This window comes from Ammodytes marinus (assembly GCF_949987685.1).
Source record: "Ammodytes marinus genome assembly, chromosome: 23".
Classification (NCBI taxonomy): Eukaryota; Metazoa; Chordata; class Actinopteri; order Uranoscopiformes; family Ammodytidae; genus Ammodytes; species Ammodytes marinus.
In genome coordinates, this window is record NC_137227.1 from 3,172,760 (window position 1) to 3,195,789 (window position 23,030).

At 41.2% G+C, this 23,030-nt stretch overlaps 1 protein-coding gene across 8 annotated transcripts in view; it reads left to right on the forward strand.

The window, feature by feature from the left end:
* The window catches only part of LOC307269254 (receptor-type tyrosine-protein phosphatase delta), a 270,649-nt gene that overhangs the window by 180,871 nt on the left and 66,748 nt on the right, over positions 1-23,030 (forward strand). For all 8 annotated transcript variants that reach the window (XM_080052141.1, XM_080052145.1, XM_080052143.1 and 5 more), the window contains 2 exons: positions 8,155-8,300; positions 10,571-10,712. In XM_080052141.1, the coding sequence (XP_079908267.1) occupies positions 8,155-8,300; positions 10,571-10,712 (288 nt within the window). The remainder of the gene's footprint in view (positions 1-8,154; positions 8,301-10,570; positions 10,713-23,030) is intronic.

Genomic DNA, 23,030 nt, shown 5'->3' on the forward strand with positions numbered 1-23,030 from the left:
TCTCGACTGTATTCCCCCCTCCCCCCCTCGAATGGTCACGTACAAAATGCTCCCTTAGATTTGTGTATTCACACGACAAATAAACAAAGCGATGAATAAGGGGAGATGAAAAATAAAAGTCTTGTTGAAATTGAAGTCTCTGTTTGATTTTACGAGCAATGACGTTTGAAAACCACAGCCCAGATGTTCAGAATTTCCAACAACAGGAAGGTCTAGTGGATTTTTCTCTCTCTCTCTCTCTCTCTCTCTCTCTCTCTCTCTCTCTCTCTCTCTCTCTCTCTCTCTCTCTCTCTATCTCTCTCTCTCTGGTGGAGGGTCTCGCACCGACAGTGGCTGCGATTCAATATTTATATGTTTCCTTCTGTTTGGTTTCCATCACGAGGGGAGGTGAGCTTTCATGTGTCTGATTTTGCCACAGCAGCAGCAGCAGTGGTTCAGCTCCAGCTTTTAGCATTGGAACGGGGGGGACCGTTTGAACAAAGCCATCTGTTTGAGTGGGCCAGTTTTTATTAAGTGACAAACTGGATCCCTCTACCTCGCTAATGTGTCCCGAGGGAGACGGTGGTAGCTCCTGTGTGTGTGTGTGTGTGTGTGTGTGTGTGTGTGTGTGTGTGTGTGTGTGTGTGTGTGTGTGTGTGTGTGTGTGTGTGTGTGTGTGTGTGTGTGTGTGTGTGTGTGTGTGTGTGTGTGTGTGTGTGTGTGCTAGGCAGTCTGGTTGAGAGTGAGAGAGAATAGGGTACAAGACTTCCCTTTGCAAGCACTAGTATGCCACAGGAGGACTATATTACTGATGTAGCCGTAATCACTCAGAACTGAAAGTTTTTTGTTTTTTTATTAATCTAAAATTATAATTGAATAAGGGGGCCCTTTCAGTTTCCATCTTATCCTCAGTACTAAGTAGCTCAGCACTGTTCCATAAATAAACCCTTTATATTTATTTAATGGACCCCCCCCCCCCCCCCCCACACACACACACACACACACACACACAATTTATTAATGTTGTTCTCCCATTTGCAATGTTCTCTTCCATCCAGCAAGAATATTCTAACATCCAAAGGGGTTTGTGTCAGTGCACAATGGGCTGTGCTTGAGCACCTCTGGAGCCCAACCGTCTTGTCAGAGAATCTGTCAGTGCATTGAATGAGCATTAGCCATTCTTTTTGAAGCTGCTACTGCTGCTGTTGTCTGTGCAAACAGGGACCCCTAACTACTGCATAGCTATAACCCCACACTTAGAGCTAGCATAGGAGTGCCAGCAATACACACTTACTGGGTTTTCAGAAAGTCCCATTGAAATTGAATCCTTAGCCACCGTAGGCCTTGCTCACACTAGACACGTTGTGTGGCACCTATTGTTGACATTAGCTAAAGAAAATAAGTAGTTTGACATCATATAAACCACAACATGTGGCGATACATACATATTTTAACCATATGAAACCCCAATAAGTAGATACTTTCCTGTCTGTATGTATGGATCTGTACACACACACACAGCCAATGTCAACTCAATGGTGAAAGGGCTAGCAGTTCAAGCGATGTGACAAAGATAACGCGTTCAGTGTGAACACAAGAGAGAGACACAACAGTGTGGCAGTAGTGTGAACATGGTGATAGTTCCTGGGATGAATATTTGTCCAGGAGAATGCACTGGCGAATTGTGCATTGCAACGCATGCATTGGTTTTCCTGCCTTTTGAGAGCAGTGTTGCAAGTGATGATATGCATTAATTTATTCATGGGGGACTCATGAGCCAAATAAAGAGACCCTGACCCTCTCACGAAATGGACCTGCAGCCCCATAGTATCCATGTGCAGTTTCTGTATTAATGTGTCATTAAGCTGCATTCTTGTATATTCTATTGAATTAGTTTTACATAATGACTGTTATGAATTTTGCTTAGAGAGCACATTTAAGCGGAGGAGGGGGGGGGGGCAGTGTGTGGGAGAAAGGCTTGTATTATGAACTTCATTATGTATGACAAGCCACACAATATTGATGGAAGAGCAGGTCCCCATCACTGCACTGCATTAAAAACAAACCTCTGCAGTGAATTAATGTACTATTCCTGATCCAGTAATTAACAATCATTCGCCTGGCCATATCCCTTTTCAAGTAATCACTAATTGCAATAGGAATTTCAGTTTTCATTTAAGGGCGAGATTACCGATGAGCATGCAATGCAAATCAGCCAAACAGTTCTAATTAAGCTCCGGTTCCCTTTTCCCTTTCTCTCCGCCTAGACCCTTTGTGGGCACATACAATATGGAGTTTGTTTCCCCCCGCGCGTTACAAAAGACACATTTTTTATCATAACGCTGCAGATAGAGCGCTGTGTAGTGCCCCAAGAAAATGGTTTATACTTTGCGTTTGTTCTATTGATTAGTGTGTGTGTGAGTGTGTGTGTGTGTTATCTTCCCTTCTCTTTCTCATTTGTTTTGTGTTGCATTGTGTATCTCGGTGTTTGTGTGTCTGCACTACTAAAGTCTGTTTACATTTTAGGTGGGGTCAGATGCTTTTGAACACTGTATAGACAGTTAATTAATCTATTGAGAGAAGTTGTTGCTTTATAAACCAATGCATTCACAACAACATTCACAACTTCCAACCAACCCATCCCTCCCTCTGCACCTTTCTTTATTTGTATACTGCGATAATGCTATTGCTGCAATGGACTTTCAGAATTCCTTAACGGATTACATAGTAATAAATATCAAAGGCACATATGCCACATCTTACGTTAACCCTGTTCCAACATTAGCCAGCCCCTTTTCAGTCCCATTTCACACCATTCGCTGCCATTGTGACAATTTGTCAATATCACAGAACTTAAAATGTGGTGGCTTTAAGATGTCAAATGTAGTTAATGGCATCTTTAAATGGCCCCTTTCTCCACCACTCGTATGTCCAAATGGAGCAGGGTATTTGCAGACTGCCACCCTATGTGTTAGGATTAATTATCGCCCGCCACAACCCCACCTCACCCTGCAAGTTAAAGCTTTAGAAGGAAATGGGCCCCTTTCATGCAAATTAAATTGAATATGTCAGTCAGTATAATTGTGAAAAACCAGGCCCGTCTCTTTTGGACTGGTGTGTCTGTGCCGAAAAAGTGGTTCCAACTCAAAGTGGGTTTATTAATGTCTTTGATTCAGGCACTTAAATTGCTTGGCAGATCAATCTTTAGTCTATGGCGGGATCCTGATGACTTGAAATGTTTTGGCCCATTATGAATGAACTAGACTATTTCATCTATTTGAGAACAGTATTTAAAATGCAATGTTTTTGCTGTGAGTTTAGCCGATATGTCAGACAAACTTGTAATGAATATAGATCTGCAAGATAACCTAACTATCTGCTGAGTTTGGCACACAATAGAAAAGATATAATGTCACTCAGCCCAGTCCTCACTTAAATAGTCCACTCTATTTGTTTTACTCTGGCCCTGCAACAGGTAGTTAAAGTTCAGGCAATACTCTGCAGAGCGGAATTCACTGCCAATTCAACCTAACACACTCCTAAAATAATTGAAATCTGTATCATTCCAGGATTCACTTTGGTGTTTGTCTACTTATATTTAGGATTTTTAGTTTATTGAATTTTCATTTGCTTTTAATAAAGAAACCTATTCCAATTTAGTTTTGTTTGGTTTTGGGGTGAATTGGGGAGAAAGAAAGAAATATTTTCTGGGCAGTTCTATATTAGGACAAGCACTCATATAGCCTAACCTTTGTCCGGCATCCAAGTATTAACTTTGTGTAGCGTGGCTGAGCATAGCCGTTCCTTTGTCAAATGATGTCTTCCATCTCCTGCTGTAGGTGTACTATCCTTGGCTTTGTTTTGAACATCCCTGTATTTGTGCGCATGGGAATTTCTCCTTTCCAAATCTGATCTGCAAACACACCTACCAGCTGTAAACAGTATATTTCTGATACAAATTATATTAGACACTGATTTGGGTGTACCCTGATAGTAATATATACTTTTTTTGGGAGTGTACAATATTAGTAAACTGACATTTCAAGAACGAAAAGGGGAACATGCAGCATGACTGCTCAAGCGATTGCGATCCAGGATAATCAACTAAAATGACCTTATTGATTGATCACTGGAATCAAAGACAGATATATGATAGGAAAAGATATGGTAGCAGCCAGAGAAATATGTTTCATTTTCTATGTTTTGAACCCACATTTTTGAAGACTTACCATTTTAATTGATGTTCATCCATTAATAAAATACATACCCTACGTACTTACAGTCTGCCCACTCAGCCCTGTGGACATGGGTGCTTTTAGAAAAGTAAAGGCCTCACTCAGCCAAGGAATAATGAACTTTTGTTGATCCAAGAAACACACAAAAGGGGTAGTATTTGAGGAGCTTCTTCCTTGCTAGTGGAAGCTAAAGTGAACAAGGTTACAGCACATGACCTCAAGGGAGAACAAGCCCAGGCCCATGTCAGCAACCTGTTAGAGCTTGTGACAGGCTTTCCCTTCTCATTTGTCTGCTGGCGACAGCTTAGCACTGGATTAGCAGGTGCCTTAGCCATGGTATTAATTCATGTAGCTCATGGTTACGTCTCAAAGGAGATGCCAACATGCAGCCGAGGTAACGGGAGATTTGCTGGATGGCAGTGCTTTGAACCCGAGATTCATTTTATAATAAAACAATGGCCATACTCTACAGTAGTATGCCCTAATGATGTTCCCTGTTAGTTCAGTAAAGGGTTTACATTGACATGATTGCAGACGTAAGAATAGCACAAAATAACTTTCTTTTGGATTTTGCTTTGTAATGGATATTGTAATTTTCCAAGACGATCACATTGCATAATCAGGTTTTTTTTGGTGGAAGGTTTATTTGTGGTGCATGAGTCTGTACCGCTGTAGGAAATTCACTTTGTTTTACCAGGGTTTTTTTTCCCCCCTAGGGGCATTTTGGATCATTTCCAGGGAAATTCTATCAAATGTGGGGAAATCCCCTGTTTCCTCCCCTTAAGGGTTCTCCATATCAAATTTAAAACTTTTTAACGACCTTTTTAATACCACTTAAAAGAGTACTTAAGTGTCAAGGATATAAAGGATAATCAGTATTGATGCTAAGCCCTGGGGAATTATGCTGTCCATTGCAGACTCTTTGGCTTTGCAATTTCATCAATACAGTTCAAACCCATATAGAAACATTTTCTAGTCTTATGTTTGGTTCCCGGTTCCTCAAAATAATGAAGTTTTGATTCATGATTCAAATTTAAACAAATCCCCTCCTCTGAACCTAGTGCCCCCTTAAGGAGGGGGCCGATTTCAAATTTCTTAAGGGCATTTTGGCTCTTGTCCCCGCTAATTTCCTGCCCTGGTCTGCACACAATATCTGATCACAGACCATATATTTTTTTTTGTTTCGCTGTCAAGGTGTTAGTCGTGGCATTGTTCGTAGAAAAAGCCAGGTTTCAATCAGCCTGTGTCTACCCGAAGCCGTATAAGAGGAGTGTCTACCAAAATGGATGTTTGTCAGCGGCAGACCTAAAATGGGGGTATGATGGCGATATCAGCGGCCATGTCTGTGAAAACACCATTACCTCCATGTCACGCCTCAATCACTCCCCATTGTGCGATGACTCTCCCCCCTCCCACCTCACCTCCAGCACTGATCTCCCTGTACATGTCCTAGTACTCTATCACAGCCGGGCGCACGGAGACGCACCGAGCCGTAATGGATGGCCCCGGAGCGGGGAGAAAAAAACAGCCCCAATAGCATATCAATTACCCATCAGCACCTTCCTTCTTGGCTGGAAGCCAGTGTGCAGTGTGCACCACACCCCAGCCAAGTCGCTGAGATAAGGCGCAAATGCAGATATAATGGTGCCTTTTTGCCTGCGTACAAATTACACGGTGTCAACTCTGCTGCCTACCTGTCAGATCTGTCAGCCGGTGAATGAGAAAGAGATTCTGAGGAAGAGTGTGTGTGTGTTTCTTGGTTTATTGTGTTTCTTTTTTTTTCTTTTTAAATGATAGTCCATCGTTGGTTATTTAGGCATGTATGCGTGTGTGTGTCAGGGGGGGGGGGGTTATAATGTGTATGCGCACACAAGAAGGTGTGCATGCCATCAAGCAATCGGGTGATATCCCCGACTCATTTTAGCCCAGTGGAAGCCCAGCTGTTTGCCTGTTTATCTGTTCGCTCCTTTCTGATTGCTGACCACACATCTCATGTCACCTCCTCACAAATCCCGTGGGGTTAATTTGTCCCTCGCTACCCGTGCCACCGCCGCCGCTGGCTAAGGAAGGGGAAATCATGTCTGCGCACAGGCACGCGAAAAAGCACAGTCGCACATTCTCTCTCACACACAACAAAACACACACACACACACACACACAGATTAGGTGTTTCAGATGGTTGGCATTAGCGCAGCTGTGTGGCCCCTAATGGCCTGCTGGAGTGATTGATAAAAGGCAAACAGTTGCTCCACAGGGGGACAGATGGAGTAACACCTCCCCACTAAAGCTGCCACTCAAGCTTCATACAAAAATAAATAAATAAGGGGGTCTGACTTAGCACTATGACATTATGCCTATTGAAATCCCCCCCCCCATTGATCATCTCGATAAAGCTGGGATGTAAGTCTCGCAATCAAAATCTCATCAGCGAGAGACGGGTTCCTTTGATTACTTATCACTTTCATGTGTTTGATTTTTGTTATGCGTGGTTGAAATAGAGACAGGAACTGATTGTCCTGGAAGGGGGGGGGGGGGGGGAAACAGGGGGAAACGGAATACACACGTTGGAATTCAATGTAATTGGATGTTATAAAAGCTGACAAAGACTGAATGTTATCAAGGAGTGCTTTGACTTAGATACATAGTAAAATTCTGTAAAATTCTACTTACGGAACAGGGTTTTGCATCACTTCCTGAACAAGTGATATTGCACAAAGTGTTGCGGAAACCACTGCAGTGGATGGGAACGCTCATGCCATGCTCTACACACAAAGCAAACACTGTTCCACTCTGCTATTCTCTCACCTCCACTCTCCGGCATTTTTAGCATTTTTTCTTCCTCATTGGCTTCACACTTGACTTGTTGTGTTGAATTGAGGGGACCAATTAGGAGCAACGGATTGCTCACATAGCCGTTACCAAAGTGTGGCGAGGACCTTATCAGGTGCGTGTCTCATTTGCGCGGGGGCACAAAGCGCTGGTTCAATTTGCGTTTTTTTGCTGGAGACTAGTGATAGACAAGCTTCTGTTTCTTTGCAACAGTTGGAAAATGTTAGCCCATGTTATGAGAAACATTGAAAGGCCACAAGATTTATATCTAGTGGAACAGCATGCATGATGGATAACAGCTGGTTAAGATGGATACGTTGTATGTGGAATGCCTACATAAAGTACTACAGCTTTTACAGAAATGATATTCAAGTGCAAAGTGATCTTAACTGAAGGCCTTTAATAATTTTGCAAAATGTAGTGGCATTTAAAATGTGTTATGTAAAACACCTTATTTACAGAGTACAATGATTTTGCAGTATATGAAATTGGATTAGTTATTATGAGAGTATCAAATAGCGATGACAATAACACGTTTTATTGTCAGTGTGTTGGCAATATTTCTTACAGAAGTTTTCACCCTAGACACACTTGCTACTCGCATCCAGCCAGTATTCCTTGCCACATTTCAGAATGAATTACAATGCCCAAGTATGTTTTAAGTACTTTTCTCCAGGGATTGGTCTTAAGCCCCTTTTACTTCTGCACAATAAAAGTTACTTTTCATCCAAAGATTCTTCACCTAAAAAGTCGCTGTCAGTTATCCTTCAGAGGAGATGTCGGAGTATACTGTATGTAGAAATACTTCCATGGTCAAGATGAAATGCTTTGTACAATGTGCTTTCAAGACCTCTTGACTTTTAACTGATCAACACCACTGATCATCTGTTTCCACTTCCACCAACAACAAAAAAACAAATCTGTACAATCTCTTGTCTTGCCCTCCAAAGACAATCCTCTTTAAACAGCCACACTCAAAATCTGCAACTGTGTTACTTTTTCTAGTGCGGGCAGCTTTGATAACGAGAGATTTATTGCGCTGTGTGTCTGAAAGGCTTAGCATGCTCACTAACTATGTTGTGTTATCTTCTTTGTGTCTCTCTTTTTCCAGCACCACCAAAGTTTTTAAGAACCCCCAATGACCAAACAGGCGTGCAAGGAGGGGTGGCCTCCTTCATATGCCAAGCCACGGGCGACCCTCGGCCCAAGATCGTGTGGAACAAGAAGGGGAAGAAAGTCAGCAACCAGAGATTTGAGGTATTAGGTCTATTGTTCTGATGTAAAATGCTCGACAAATTGGAATGCTTCAGCACGGCTTTTTTTGGCTCCGCACGCACATAATCTCATCGCGCTCAGCACAGCTCACTTGCTTTTTCCCTGACTGACTTGCCACCACGCATAAGCAGCGGGCCCTTAATAACCAACGTCGGCCAGGCTTTTCACACACATTTTTTTAATGAGCAAGTATACAACAGATCTGGGGACAGATTTGTAATTAAAACTAAAGACAAGAGCAATTGGATAGAAAGACGAAAGAAGAAATAACCCAGATACCTACATTAGCGTCGCACCACATTTGCCCATCTTGTTATGCATAGTGAAATCGCTTTCACTTTGAAAATATCCTTTTGCTTTGTGGCATTTTTTATCTAAATGCATGTCCTATCCTCCCTCATTCTGGCTGGTGCTTTGATTTCTGGTCAGCTTTTAATCTGCAATACCCATGAGAAATAACACATCATCGCAGAACACTGATAAGATTTCTATTAATTTCTGTCAGTCCTCGGGACTATCATGGTGTCACTTTCTTTTTTTTTTTCCCCCTCTGCTCTAGATGCCATGTTTGCTTGCTACTGCACAGCGGCAATGGCTTTAGGAACAATAGGAAGACCTCTTTCTGTCTCTCCTATGCGCCTCATAACCACAGAAATCTTATCAGAGTTCGTTGCGTTTGCATCGCATGTTGTTCTCATTTGCTAACAGTATTGTCTAGGGATGCAACAAAATTTTGAGGAACCAAACAATGGTAGAATTAAAAAATATTTTATTTGACTAATTTAGTTATTCTTAGTTATATTGTTCTTTATTGGTAAAATGAATGTCTGCTGTAATGTTGAATACAATGGTCATTTTATTTTTCATTGAAAAGCAAGACCAAAAACTAAAAAGCACATTTTGACTGTTTAATGTATGCAATGGTCAAGAAATAGAAAAGTCAATGAAAATGTTCGAAGAAACCAAATTCGTCATTTCAGTATTTGGGCCAATTTTGGGCTATTTAATTATGTTTCCGTTTGGGCGAAGAATTCTCACTTTGGTGCATCCCTACTACTTTTCACTCACTGCCTAGTTTCCTCACAGGGCTTCCTACATGCTACCATTCCCTGCTTCTTCATTCATGCTTTGCCTCCTCATCTTCTAACAAAAAACCCATTCCCTAAGTAATTCACTGTTCGGCTTTGACTAAGAAAGAAGGCTTTTTATTTATTACCATCACCTGCTGTCAGCTTGAGCGCCAACAACACCGCTACTGCTTGGCCAATGAAATGTTGAAGTGTATTGTTAACTAACAACGTGCACAGATTTAAAAAATGTCGGTATAGGCCTCTGTGAGTGTTTGTGTGTGAGTGCGCGCGTGTGCGTGTGTGTGAAGCGAATGTCTCAGGCCATTCTTTTTATTACAATTGTACCCCTATGCTCTATAAAAGATAGAGTTATTACACAAGGCTTTCTAAAAATCAGTGAGTATACAACATGTAGCATGCCAAAAAAATAGCTGAATAAGCTACAACAAACACCTGTTTGTGAGCATTTTTATGTGTCGTTCGTCCCAATACACTCGGTCCTGTCTTTCGTACCACTACCTCACCTCATGGTACAGCTGTCCGTGAATCAAGCCACGTTTAACTGTCTGTGCTTGTATCTGTCCCATTGACACAATCCAGTGTGTTGCATTTTCTTTTCCAAATGGATAGAATGTTAACTTTAAGAGTGGGACACATTCAGATTGAAATTTTTACACCCCGACCCCCAACCTGATACCCAAGCAAAAAAAAAAAAAACGTTATCCTAGATAATCTTCCCCATTCTTAAAGTTAGTCAGCTGCATCGATTATTTGAACAATTAGGTTAAGCTATGCATCAGATCAAGTGCATTTACTGTGTAAGACAGCGTATCTGAACACATCACCATTGGATATATATATAGTTTTTTTTATTTTATAAATCATCTTAATACCCATATTACCTTTACGCATTCTAGGACTTTAAGTTACTTTTTGGTAAATGCAACCACACGATTCAAAAATTCTAAAATGCACACAAAATCACTTATAGGCAGCAGCTTTTTTCACTGTCATAGGAAGCACATGTGTGTCAGTCACCATCAGTGTTGTTTAGCCAAAACGTCCTCAGTCAAACAGTCTGGTTGTCTTGTTTCAGTGTGGAAGGGAGGGTCCTTCGCCCGATGTGTGAACGTAACAAAACAATCTTCTCCTGTAACATATCCGTGTCTCTCGCCGCTGCAGGTGATAGAGTTCGACGACGGCTCTGGATCCGTGCTAAGAATTCAGCCGTTACGCACACCAAGAGACGAAGCCATATACGAATGCGTCGCCTCCAACAGTGTTGGAGAGATGAGCGCTACCACCAGACTCACTGTTTTACGTGGTAGGTGCACACACAATCACACACACACACACACACATACATACACACACACAATCACACACACACACACACACACACACACACACACACACACACACACACACACACACACACACACACACACACTGCTAGCGTGCCCTTTCCAACTCAGGTAAGCTTGCATTTACTTACTATTGTCTGTCCAGTCCTGTTCTCTTTGCATTGTTTCTCACTGTCGCTTTGCCTAATCAAACCCAATTAGAGACTCTACACTAACATTGCCTATTCTAACTTGATACGATTTAGTCCATTAGCCACTTAGCCATTGTACGTTTCTGTTCCTTAGCCATTTGCATACCCTTTTTTCCTTGACACAATAATTAAGATGCCAGTTAAATTATGCAAATAGCCATCCATTTCCTAGCCTGCGGTTTTATACTGGTAAAAAAAACTTAGCAGTGATTTTCCAAATCAGTTATTTTTCATCGCTGCACTTCAGCTTTGATGTTCCCTTTGGTCATGCAGAAATTATATAGTAAGTCCATGTGATTAACAGACATAATATTCTTCATAGTAATATTGAAGTGGCCAGTTATCTCAATGCCTATATAGTTCAGTGGTCCCTGGCTGTGTAAAAAGCCAGCACTCCTTGACACAAACATGAGTAACGAAAGCAGGCGGGGAAAGGTCAGCCACTTTGTTTACCTTCCAGCCAAGCTTTGAAAAAAATGAAGTCAAGATGACAAATATCAAATTGGTTGACGGTTCATCTTTTTATAATAAGCGCTGAGCAATATTTTTTTTTTATTATCTTGATGACGCGCACAATTCCGTTCAAAGGCAAATATGTGGTGGCCTGCAGCTCAAAAGGGAACTGCGTAATATCTCTCTAAAACATGACTTGTTTGGCTATGAATGGAGAAAAAAAAGCCTTGGGCTGCGTGAATGAGGTGCGCTCCATTATGTGCCACAATTACACAACATAGACAAAATGAGTTCCTATTGAGAGGGTTTGCTTCCATCCTATAGAAAAGAAAGCTGGCTCTGTGAGTCTCTGAAGCCCCTCACACACACACACACACACACACACACACACACACACACACACACACGCCCCTGCGCGTCTTATCTCACCAATGAGCCAACAAAAGGCCCAGTGCGCTGTCTCCAGAGCCCGATTGAAAGAAAAAGGTGGCACATTCACATGCAGCTCTCTCCTGTTTACTCTAGAGTGAGGGAATGTGTGTGTTTGCGTGTGTGTGTGTGTGTGTCTGTGTGTGTATGCGTCTTTTCACACTCAATATTGTGTATATGTACTGTTGGCTTCTACTCTATCTGTGTTTTTTCCCTTTGCACACACACACACACACACACACACACACACACACACACACACACACACACACACACACCAATATAGCCTCGAGATGTGTCTAGAAGCCGCTCTCCCCGGCTCCTTGGCCTAGCATTAGCATGTTTATTACTATTTCCATTTTGCTCTCCTTCCCCATCACTGTATTGAAGGTGAGTAGAGGCCTATCACTGAACAAAAAATAAATAAAGAAAAAAGTATTTATTTTTCTACTCTCGGCTCTGGCTGCAAATAAAAAAGGTGTGCTCCCTGTCCTCACAGTGCCTTTTTCGTGGACACACATAAACCCAGAATATTGCCACTGAGGATGACTTAGGGAATAATCCACCAGATTTTATATATACATATATATCCATTTTACAACCCTCTGTCAACCGGTTGCTATGACACAACAGGGGATGGAACCTGTGCCTAGTTTGGAGCATTTGGATTTGCTGGACATCTGAGGCTTGCCAGGGAAACGTATTGTTATGCACACTGGAAGCGCTGCCTTTAAAAAAAAAACTCAAATTATGAATCAGAGAAACTGAATAATAATCATTATGAGCGGTGATAGCAGTCCAAAACTTGGCAGACAAAAGGAAAGGGAAGTAAGATGGAAATCAAATTTGAATGGAAACGGACGCCACAGTGCCACAAACAAGGATATCAGAAGATTACAATAATAAGATTAACTCTAGCTCTACCCTATATCATTTGATTCTTTTTCCTCATCGGTTATAACTTCAATGTACAATAGAGGCCAACCCGGTTCCTCCCTTATTCAAAGACTAAATGTAAGGCACGAGCTGACACTGCATTGTGAGGGCACTGACTCTACAAGCAACCTGACTTAACACAAAGTAAAACAAGGCTACGTCAAGGATGCATTATTTATGACACTAAAAAGCTTCCTCCTTTTCTAAAATGACTCCTTATAATACAATAAATACAACCAAGCTTATTCCACATGACAGGAAATGCAGTTTTTAAAAAATGCGACGGCACATTTTTTTAAGTCCACTTCCTTTGTCAACATTACCAACAAAGTTATTTCTAGGCAAGTAAATACTAAACAAGTGTACAAGTGTGTGAAGCAGGATTGTAGAGATATATAAAACAAGCAAAACAAAGATAAGGGATACTACACCAGGCCTAATACATATCAAGTGACTGTTGGTTTAGTACATTTGGGCTCCAATGGTGTGTGGAAACGACTAGCAAAGCATCTGTTGTGGGAGCCTCGCCATAGGGGGTACATGATGCCTTAACGCCATGAATCGAAAAGCACATTGATGTAATTGCCATTCTATGAGAGAGGGGATTCGAGGTGACAAATCCCAATCCATATACTGGGGGCATATTAGTAAGTCCCCCAAGGCCCTTGAAACTTGACGGGGGAAGAGCTATTTAGTAATGCACTTCCAGGGCTTAGATGAGCGATTTGCATGATAGGCGGAAAAAACCCTGAAACGTAATGATGTTCCCAGTCAAATATGGCCAGGCCTACGACGTGAGGTGCAAATATTCTTGGTGGACTTTTTCTCTTTTTTTTTTCTCTTCGCCACTTCTGTTCTGATTAACTACTGTATGAGATGACCCGGCTCATATGCGACTGGTGTCTTTGAATTAAGGCCGTCTCGATTTGCTTCGTAATTGAGAATGACAGGGAGGGGAATGAGGAACCGAGGAAACGGCATATTCTGGGTGTCATGGATGGTGTGGGATTTTTCAGTCGTGCACTGGTATTGGATCTCATTTGTGAATAGGCTTCTACAATATGTGTATCAACGTGTAGTTATAAGAGATAGTCTGACGATAAATTAGAACAATATACTTGGTAAGATTATGAAGTATCGCAGTGTACACAATGTTAGTACAGTTGGATTTATTTTGGTATGGTTTTGATCAAAAGTAACAAAGGAATACTGCTGCTGGTTTATAGCATTCGCTCTGGGAGAGAATGTTGTGTGTGGATTTGAGTGCTGCAGTTCATGATTCAGGCATGATTAAGGATTTATATTGCATCCTCATACTCCCATTATGCAGCCGTTCCCCGTGCCCCCCCCCCCCCCACACACACACACACACACACACACAAGTATGAAACTTATGCAGCTGTGCCCAACTTGACAGTGGAAGCGGAAAATGGGAAGCCGTTCTACTGTGACGGAAAAAAAACAGAATGCATCATTTCCATTTGTTTGGAATGGTGCAATGGCGCAGTCGACGGCCGTGTCGCCGAGATGGATCTTCCCCCCCTGCACGATGAAAGGAGTGCTACATGATCAGTGATTATTCATAGACAATGTATGCACTCGGCTCCTTGTCGTTGTCGCGAGTAAAAATGGTCGCTACTGAAGACGCAAAAAGCTCTTATATTCCAAATCTAGTTCACTTACATCAATAAGTATACTATGTTGACCTGCCTGAATTCAAGAACGAATAGAAATTATGAGGGGTGAATGATAGGAATATTTTAAAAAGTACCTTAACGCTCATTCATAAACCTTTGTTATTCATCTGTGAGCTCTTGGTCTGTTTTCTTAACTCTAAGGCCTTTTTTTCTAACGAGGGAAATAGTGAGATATGAACAAAAGATGGCGTGCACTGTCAAATCGCTGATAAAACGCTAGTGTCAGCTGTCTCAGACTGTCGGAGCAAGGGATGCACCGGGGATTGAGCTAGTGAGGTGACCATTGTAAAAATGACTGTGCTAGGGTTACAGGATAGCAAATACCCTATGATGGCAGGACATGACCCACCACATAGAACTCTAACTTTGTTAGAAATATACATTTTTAGTCCAAATATATTGCCATAGAAACACATGGACTCACTGCAATATCGTTCAACTGTTTTGTTGAATATAAAACAAAGATGTTCTAAACTTCTTGGAACAGCATGAGTCTCAACACTCTAAACATGTTTTGTATGCGCCCTATGTGCTATTTAGTAGGTTTTCTATGTGAATAATAGGTCATTCATTTGTTATTTGCAGCTCATTTGTCTCCGAAACTGACATGATTTCAAAAAAATCCACACACCATTCTTTATTTTATTTATTTTTTGCATGGTTAATCGTCGGACCCAATCGGTATCTGGATAGTACGCAGAATGATTTAAGACAAAACCCACTGCCAACAAGATGGATGTTAGACTTTATGGTGTGCATAAGCGTGTTAGCCAACATCTGCTGGAGCCACAAAGGCACTTGGACTGCACTGTGAACATGATAGATAACTCTGCACATGTATAGTGGTTCTGTATTGCTTTTAACAAAAAGTAAACACAGCCCTCCTGAATTAACACGTATTGGTTCAGACCCCTCTCACTGGCCTTAGATGCCGCTACTTTCAAGGTCCAAAATGTACATTAGTGTTTATTTTAGCTAAACCTTGTCTGTTTGGGTTTGTATATTTCTCCTATACAACCATCTTTAACCACCATTATCTCAACAAAAAAATGTCAATACTCCGAACCAAAAATCTCAACTTCTAAAGCACTTACATCAATTTAACGTTCCATAATATTTCTGAGCACTATTCAGATGGTTATTACAGAGGGATGTGTTCATACATACATTTCATATTCTTAAAAACATGCCAAACATGCATTTTTTAAGACATGTACGCCTGTACACATGACATACAAATTGTAACTCTGGCTAAACAAGCATAGGCAGCCATAGCAGTGGTGTTGATGCTAACATTCATCCTTCAACAATAAATATCCATACCAATCTTTAGATTACACATTTGTATCTTACTTTAGCTTCACTATCCCATCGCCTTGATTGGAGGAGGACACAAGGTCATAAAAAGCGAGGAGTGTGTGTGAGTGTGAGCCAGGTAGTTCGAGGGGTGCTAATGTTAGCAGCTTTGATCCTAGCCGCACTCACAAGTCATTTCTTTACTAGATTAATTGGGCACCGCGGGGTCGTCCTTAATGCGTCTAATGATCTTGAGAAACTTTCCTTCGAGCCGCGTAAGGCTGCTCACTGATTACAAACCAAACAACTTTGGACTAAGAGAAAGTGATGTGGTTAGAATGGATTTTTTTGTGGTGGGATTGTAATTGGTTGTCTATACATTATTACGTTGAGTACAGCACAGATGAGTGCAGTGACTAATGAGATATTTGAGGGGAATAGGGGGTGACAAAACATTGCATATTCTCATCGCGAGTTTCATCAGCTTTGAAAACCCCTGCTGTCACGCCCATTGCATTGTCTTACCACATTCACTTTTAGGGGAGAATGTCTGTCTGAAAATCCTCATATAACCCGTTTTTGCATTAGGGCAAAGAGGTCCTTCTCTGCAGAATGTTAGCAAGCATGAATAATCTTCACGCAGCAAGCTTTTAGTGCTATCAATAATTGAAATAGCTGGTTCTAGGTTTTTTTTTCCCTTTCTCAGGAGAAGGTGAACTTGTATGAAGTGGGTTTACTCAGACATATTTTCATAGGCACCCATCTTGTCTGAGTGTGGTGATACCATGTTCAAATGTGTGAGTACCCTGGGTGTGACATAAAGATATAGCTGGCGCCGTCATGCTCAAAATGTGGAAAAGTGATTAAAGCTCAGAGGATTTTGCGAAGGCATTTTGATAGCTGATGGAATGCCTTCTTGCTAGTGAAGTTATAAACAGCTCTGCATACACACAGGAGCAGTCCCATTCAGTCTTAAGGCGAGACACTGCAGGTGAATAGGGTCAATGTTTTAACTTATAAATATCATTGTGGTTACTAACATTAACAATGTTAAAAAATATATTATTTCAATCTGTTTCAGAACAAACAAATAAATATGCCAGTTTGTCATTATTTAACTAAATATGTTTTAAAAATCGAAAAATTACATCTTGGATGAAGCCAAAGTTAAAATTGTTTAATAATTTTTACAAACTATTAGTGTCTAAAGATTTTTCAAAACAGATTTTGGATACAGCCTTTTTTCAAGTGCTTTTACGATGAGATTTTTTTGTTCAAAAATGTTTTTAGATAATGGCCCTTGAAAATGGTTGCATAGTAGACGCCCAACACACAAGGTTTAGTCTTATACACACTTAAATGTACATTCAACATGTTTCTTATTACGCACAGACTTCTTATAAATACACAAACAATAAACCACCTGGTAATCTGAGCCATGCTATTGAGAACAACCATTTGATCACAGTGACCCACCTGCTTCTGAATGTAAAGTACATGAAGGTTAATGAAGCGACTCAGTGTCTCGCAGGTTTGCCTTCTGTCTTTTGTCCCTGGCCAGTACAAAGTCTCACCTGGTCTCTTGCTGCTTTCCTGAGCTCCAGCTGGCCAATCGGCTACTAGCCATAGCCTTTAGCATCTTCCCCTTGAAAATATAGATTAAAGGACCAACCTCAATAATTACATTGTATTTGAATTTGATGATAATATGTTGACACGCAAACATATTATAAAAACTTTGAAACACCAAGCATTAAACAGTCATCCCCACGTGGGCGGTAAATGGATTATGTACAATGAATAAGCCTAACATATAAAAAACACAGAACAGATGTTTGGAAGTATGCTTCAAAGTGAGCATGCGGCGATGAGAATGGAGGTGTCTCTCTAAAGGGAGAAGGTAATGTGTGGTTGTATATATAAATATACATATATATATATATATATATATATATATATATATATATATATATATATATATATATATATATATATACATATATTCCTTGCCACCTCTTCTTTATTTGTGAAGGCCTAATGCACTTAAGAGGATCAAATGAGGGTTGATGGACTAAGAAAGAAAAAAGCAGCTTCCGAAGATGCCTTTCATGGAGTTATGGGAGAATAAGTGACATCCATTTTAAGCTCTGTGTTTGGAAAATAGCTCCAAGCATTGTCAATTTGTTTTCTCCCTTCTCCTTTGAATATTGCTAATAATAATAATGCTGATGGCGGATAAGAGGACTTTTTTTTCCTTCTTTCTTTCCCCAACTCTAAACAAATGGCTTCTCTGTTTTCTGAAGTAAATGGAATCATTGCTCAAGGTAACAACCAGCAAATGGAATATGCAAAGTGAAATCCCCGGAGAGGGCGGGGAGAGGGACAGACGGCAAAGAAGGCGGGATACAGACAAAGACACATAGAGGGAGAGTCTTTAGCATGGAGCATCTTTTAAAAGTGGATGAGCCGCGACTGGATCCAGGCAGTTTTAAGCCTGCGCGTTACACAAATGCAAAAAAAGGCAAGTACCACATTTACATGATCAGCAATAGTCCGATTTTAACCCGGTTAAGATCATATTCCGAATAAGACATTCATATGTAAACCTCCTTAAAGGTCACATATTATGCTAAATGCACTTTTTAAATGTGTTCTAACATATCCATGGGTCCACAGTGTGCCTAGAGACTGCCAAAATATTTTAAAAAATAACACTCTCCTTTTCTCACAATCCCCCTTTCTGAAACCACCACCCCTCCCCCACCCAATATACTCCAGTCAGAATTTTCCCCTTTTCTGACCTCACAAACTGGAAAGCCAGAAGCTTCCACTGTGCAGCCCACACCCCTATTTCTTATTGGTCCACGGCCCTGACAGACAGAGGGCGAGGCGTATCTGGCTTCGCTTCCGGACAGGGGGCGGGGGCAGCGCAAAGATTGTATATTTACGAGGGGAGCTGCAGCTCTTTTTAAAAAATAGGCCATTGTGAGATTAGCTGAACTTCAGCATAGTACAATAAATTATCTGAAAGTTTTTTTCAGCAAACGATTAAAGAAAAACGTATTAGTGACCACTAAGACCATATAATATGGAGTATAATAGAACCGAAAAGTGTATAATATGGGAGCTTTAAGAGAAGAGGTGTCATTGTGGGCTTAGAAAAACAATGCGAGATAACGATAATGGCATGAAGACTGTTAATGGGATGTGACAAAAGTTATTGACGTAAAATAACTCGCTAACATCTCACATCATCTGCTCCTGCTTGTAAACGTGGCTGGTTTATGCTGTTTGACAAGTAAGTAAACAGGAATATTCCCGTAGCCACTGCGCATGCAAACACCTTATTTGGAGTATTGTCTTCGCCATAATATGGACGTTAATCAGAAAATGCTGTGCAGGTAACCATGGCCGACGGCAGCATGAGAGAAAGACAGTGATTGTAGAGGATGCCTTCAAACGTCTCTTTCTACCTATCCACCTTCCCCCTCAGGTGATCTCTACTCAGAACAGTACACCTGGCTGAAGCTGGCGTGTCTATACCGTTAAGCAAGTAGAGTGCGGGGCATCTGAGCGTAAATGGAGCTGTGTGCCTGCCTTGCTGCCTGCCCAGTCAGGCCTGTTAGAGAAAGGCCCCCTTTTCCGCCCTTCCTGCTCCATCTCCCCTTTTCATCTCCCTCTCTTTACCCATCCATTTCAGTGCTACCCCTAAGGGGGCATCCGACACTCACTCTCTCCGCTTTCATACTCTTCCTTCCAGTCCATTCTGCTTATGTTGTAAATGGGTGGAATATCACAGCTAATCCGTCATGTTTATGAATGACACAGGACCTAGGGAGAGCCGCGGCGCCTTTGCTAGAAGTGGCGTACATCTCCGTTGCGTGCCCCTCTGCTTGGCTGATCCAATCTGGCCCAGCAGCGATGGCCATAAAGAATGTCTATAGGGGGGATGGTGGGGGCTTGGAGGAACATTAGGCAGGGTCCTTTTAAAGCATAACTCCAACCATTTCTAACCTGGATTCCTTTTTTCCCCAACACTTTCTATGAAATTCAAACCAAATCCAATTTACGGAGCTCCCTACACATACAGTAAGCTTCCAAAACCTATGATGCAAAATGCACTTTTTCGTGGGTTTTTTTCAACTTTGTTATCGGTCCCGAGTGTGTCTCCCTTTCTCTTGTCCTCCACCTTTCTGAAAACCTTTGTGCATAAAACCCCAGTTAGATGTATCTCCCCTCATGGCGTCATAAATGACAAAATGCTCTCAAATGATGTACCATCACAACAGTATGTCGAGTTGCAGAACTAGTTCTCCAATGTCATTCAGTGTGGCTCGAATTGTTCATCTGTGAAGGTTTTCCTGGGGTGGGGAAAAAAAGCCTGATGATTAATAGACGGAATCTACAAGGCTTTCCTCATAATCTCAGGCATTAGGCGACGGCTTTTTAATGACAAATAGGCAGCGTTCAATTAATTATACAATCTCAAAGGGGATTTATGGATGAAACAATCAGTGCAGGGCAAAGAGGGAGAGGATGCTATTTTTCAACGTGACAGGGTGCCGTGAACCTCTGGGTTAAGAGAGGCTTTCTATGCCTTCACCTTCCTCCTCCAATATTTGGTTTCACAGTAGTTTTGGAGAACACGCTTGGGTAGTATTTCAAATCCATTACTATTGTCCTCCTTTAGGCAGCGTGCAGTAAAATACAATTTTAGTGGATACTAGATGGTCCCTCGTTGTCTGCCCTGGGGTTGTTAGCAAATTTGCTCAAAGAGACTGTATTTGTTCAGCAAATTACCGAACTACCTTTTTAGAGGTACAAAGCTAGTGAGACTTAATGCCACTTTGTGTTGGAGTGGGCCTGTTCCTCTTCAAACTCTATTACGGAAAATTGGAATTAGCTTTTTGAGCCAACTGTCGCACATCCGCAGTTATATTCATTAGGATGCTCTATACCTGTGGAAATCAACTAATGAACGTCAACCAAGGCATACTTTCATCAGCCCAGCTCTTGCTTGCTGCTGGCTGATGTATGTAGCACCTAATTATTCGCTGTAAAAAATGCAGCAAAGAAAATGTGTGACTAACTTTTCAGTTTTCTGAGCGGCCTAGCGTTCGTAGTTGGCATTTTAATTTAAAGGGTAAACTACTATAAATGGAGATGGGTTTTCTTTTTGGACATTTTACCTCAAATCAGCCGCCCCTCATATCTATGGAAATTGCTGAAAATGACTGACTTTTCTCATGGGGTATTGACAGATAGGCTACTATATTCACATGCAAACACAAACAGTTAGATGGACTCTCCAAGTTAACCAGCCCATCAGCATGAAGATTGAATCATGAGCTTTCATAGCAAACGTGAACACTCTCCAGCTGCTCTGCTATATACAAAAAGGATTTGTTCTGATCTGCAAGTCCTGCACAGACGCATTTAGTAAACCTGAACTGGGAAGCAGCCATGCCTTTGCCACTTAACATTTCCTCATATCAGTTCATCTAAGGCTCTGGCATATAAAGAACTGTGGCCTGCGGCATATAATTGGGACTTGATTTCCCATTTGAGCTCACATTTGAGGAGTCTGCGATTGAGTCTGTGCAATCATAAAAACCATATCAGTTCCGATACATATCATGGTTTAAAACAATTTGAAGGTTGACTCAGAGTTCACTAGCTTGTGAACCCTTAGGAAAACTACCCGGGAATTGGCCCCAACCCCCCAATGGGTGCTTTATTAGAAAGAAGTGCTGAGCAATTTGTTGTTCCATTATTGGATTAGTTAAGCAGTAATCTACCTTCTGCATGTGCCAGGAGGCTTATTCTCAAATTCGGACTCAAAAGAAGCTCTAATCGTATTCAGACTGGACAATATGTGTGCCAAACAACACTGGGACATATCAATGAGGTAAATACAGACTTTGGATTATCTTAAGACATTTAGGGGAAGTTAAGACTTCTCAATATGTCATTTCTTATTTATTTATTTTCGCTCAAAGATGCACTTGCACTTTCATACTCATCATGCTTTTTTTTGGAATTGTTGCCTTCTGAATCAAGAGCTATACCTTCCACCACTCGTGAATTATACTCTCAACACTTAATGCGAATGGTCGTCAATTCAACTTAACTATTCCAGGTGTTATACCCAAGGCAATGCTGAGACATCCATTTGCTGATGGAATGTGTGCAATTGTTTGTATCAGGTATGTGTACTATTAGAGCTATAGGTATTTACATCAATGTATTGAAAAATAGCAAATACAAGATACAAGCTATAGACACAGTATTAAAATGCCCTGGACAATGGTCCGGTTTCAACACTGCTAAAGGATATGGGGTAGAATGACGGATGGAGTGTTTAGTAAAGCACCTCTGTCCGAGTCCTGGTTTGAGATAGTTTAACCATGCTGCAGGTAGCTGATAACGCAAAGGGTGGTCTCAGATGTAGGAGCCAGTCAATCATTAGCTGCTAGCTTGTACAAGAACACCTTTTTTCTGTTTGTTTACCACTGCGCAAAGTGTACCTTGTAAGTAGAGCAAGGAATTTGAACAACGGTGTGGGCGAAAGTGGTGAAACATTAGCGAGAGAGAGCGAGAGAGGGAAAGAAGACAAATAGAACAGATGCCGTCATAGAGTTGGCACAAAATGGAATTGCTGCCTGCCTTTGTTAATCGAGAGCTCTTACGTTTGGTTGAGTAATTTCTGTTTGTGCGAAAAACAAAAGCATAATTAACGGTCCCCTCTCCCATGCCAAAAGGGAAAAAGAAAAATTGAATACTTTATTTGAACGGAGCCAAACAGAACGTTTTGTTGAAGAGGATTCAGGTCGTCTCTAAGCGGATGTATTAACGATGCATCGCGACTATTTATCTTTCCATAAGACCTGTAAACAAGTTATGATGGACAGTGTTTCAGTTTGAATATTGTTCCCAATCAACAACCGGAATATGAAGAAAAACAATGTCTGCTGTGTGTGTCAAGAGTTTCTTCTAGTGTGCATGATGCCAATGCACTACTGCCATATTTCACCCTTTACCTTCACATTTTGTGAGTGGAATTACAGCCCTTATGCATAACTTTTCACTAGTTTAAGAAACACAAAGCCACCAATTCAATCTAGGTCAGCTTTTGCATTAGGAATCCATGAAACGAGCCAATTCTAAATGACGTCCTTAATTGTGAGCCGAGAGAGTGCTGTATGATTAACATGATTAGCAGCATAACTCTGCCAAATTCTCCTATCTTCTTTTTTGACTTCTTTTGGATTTTTTT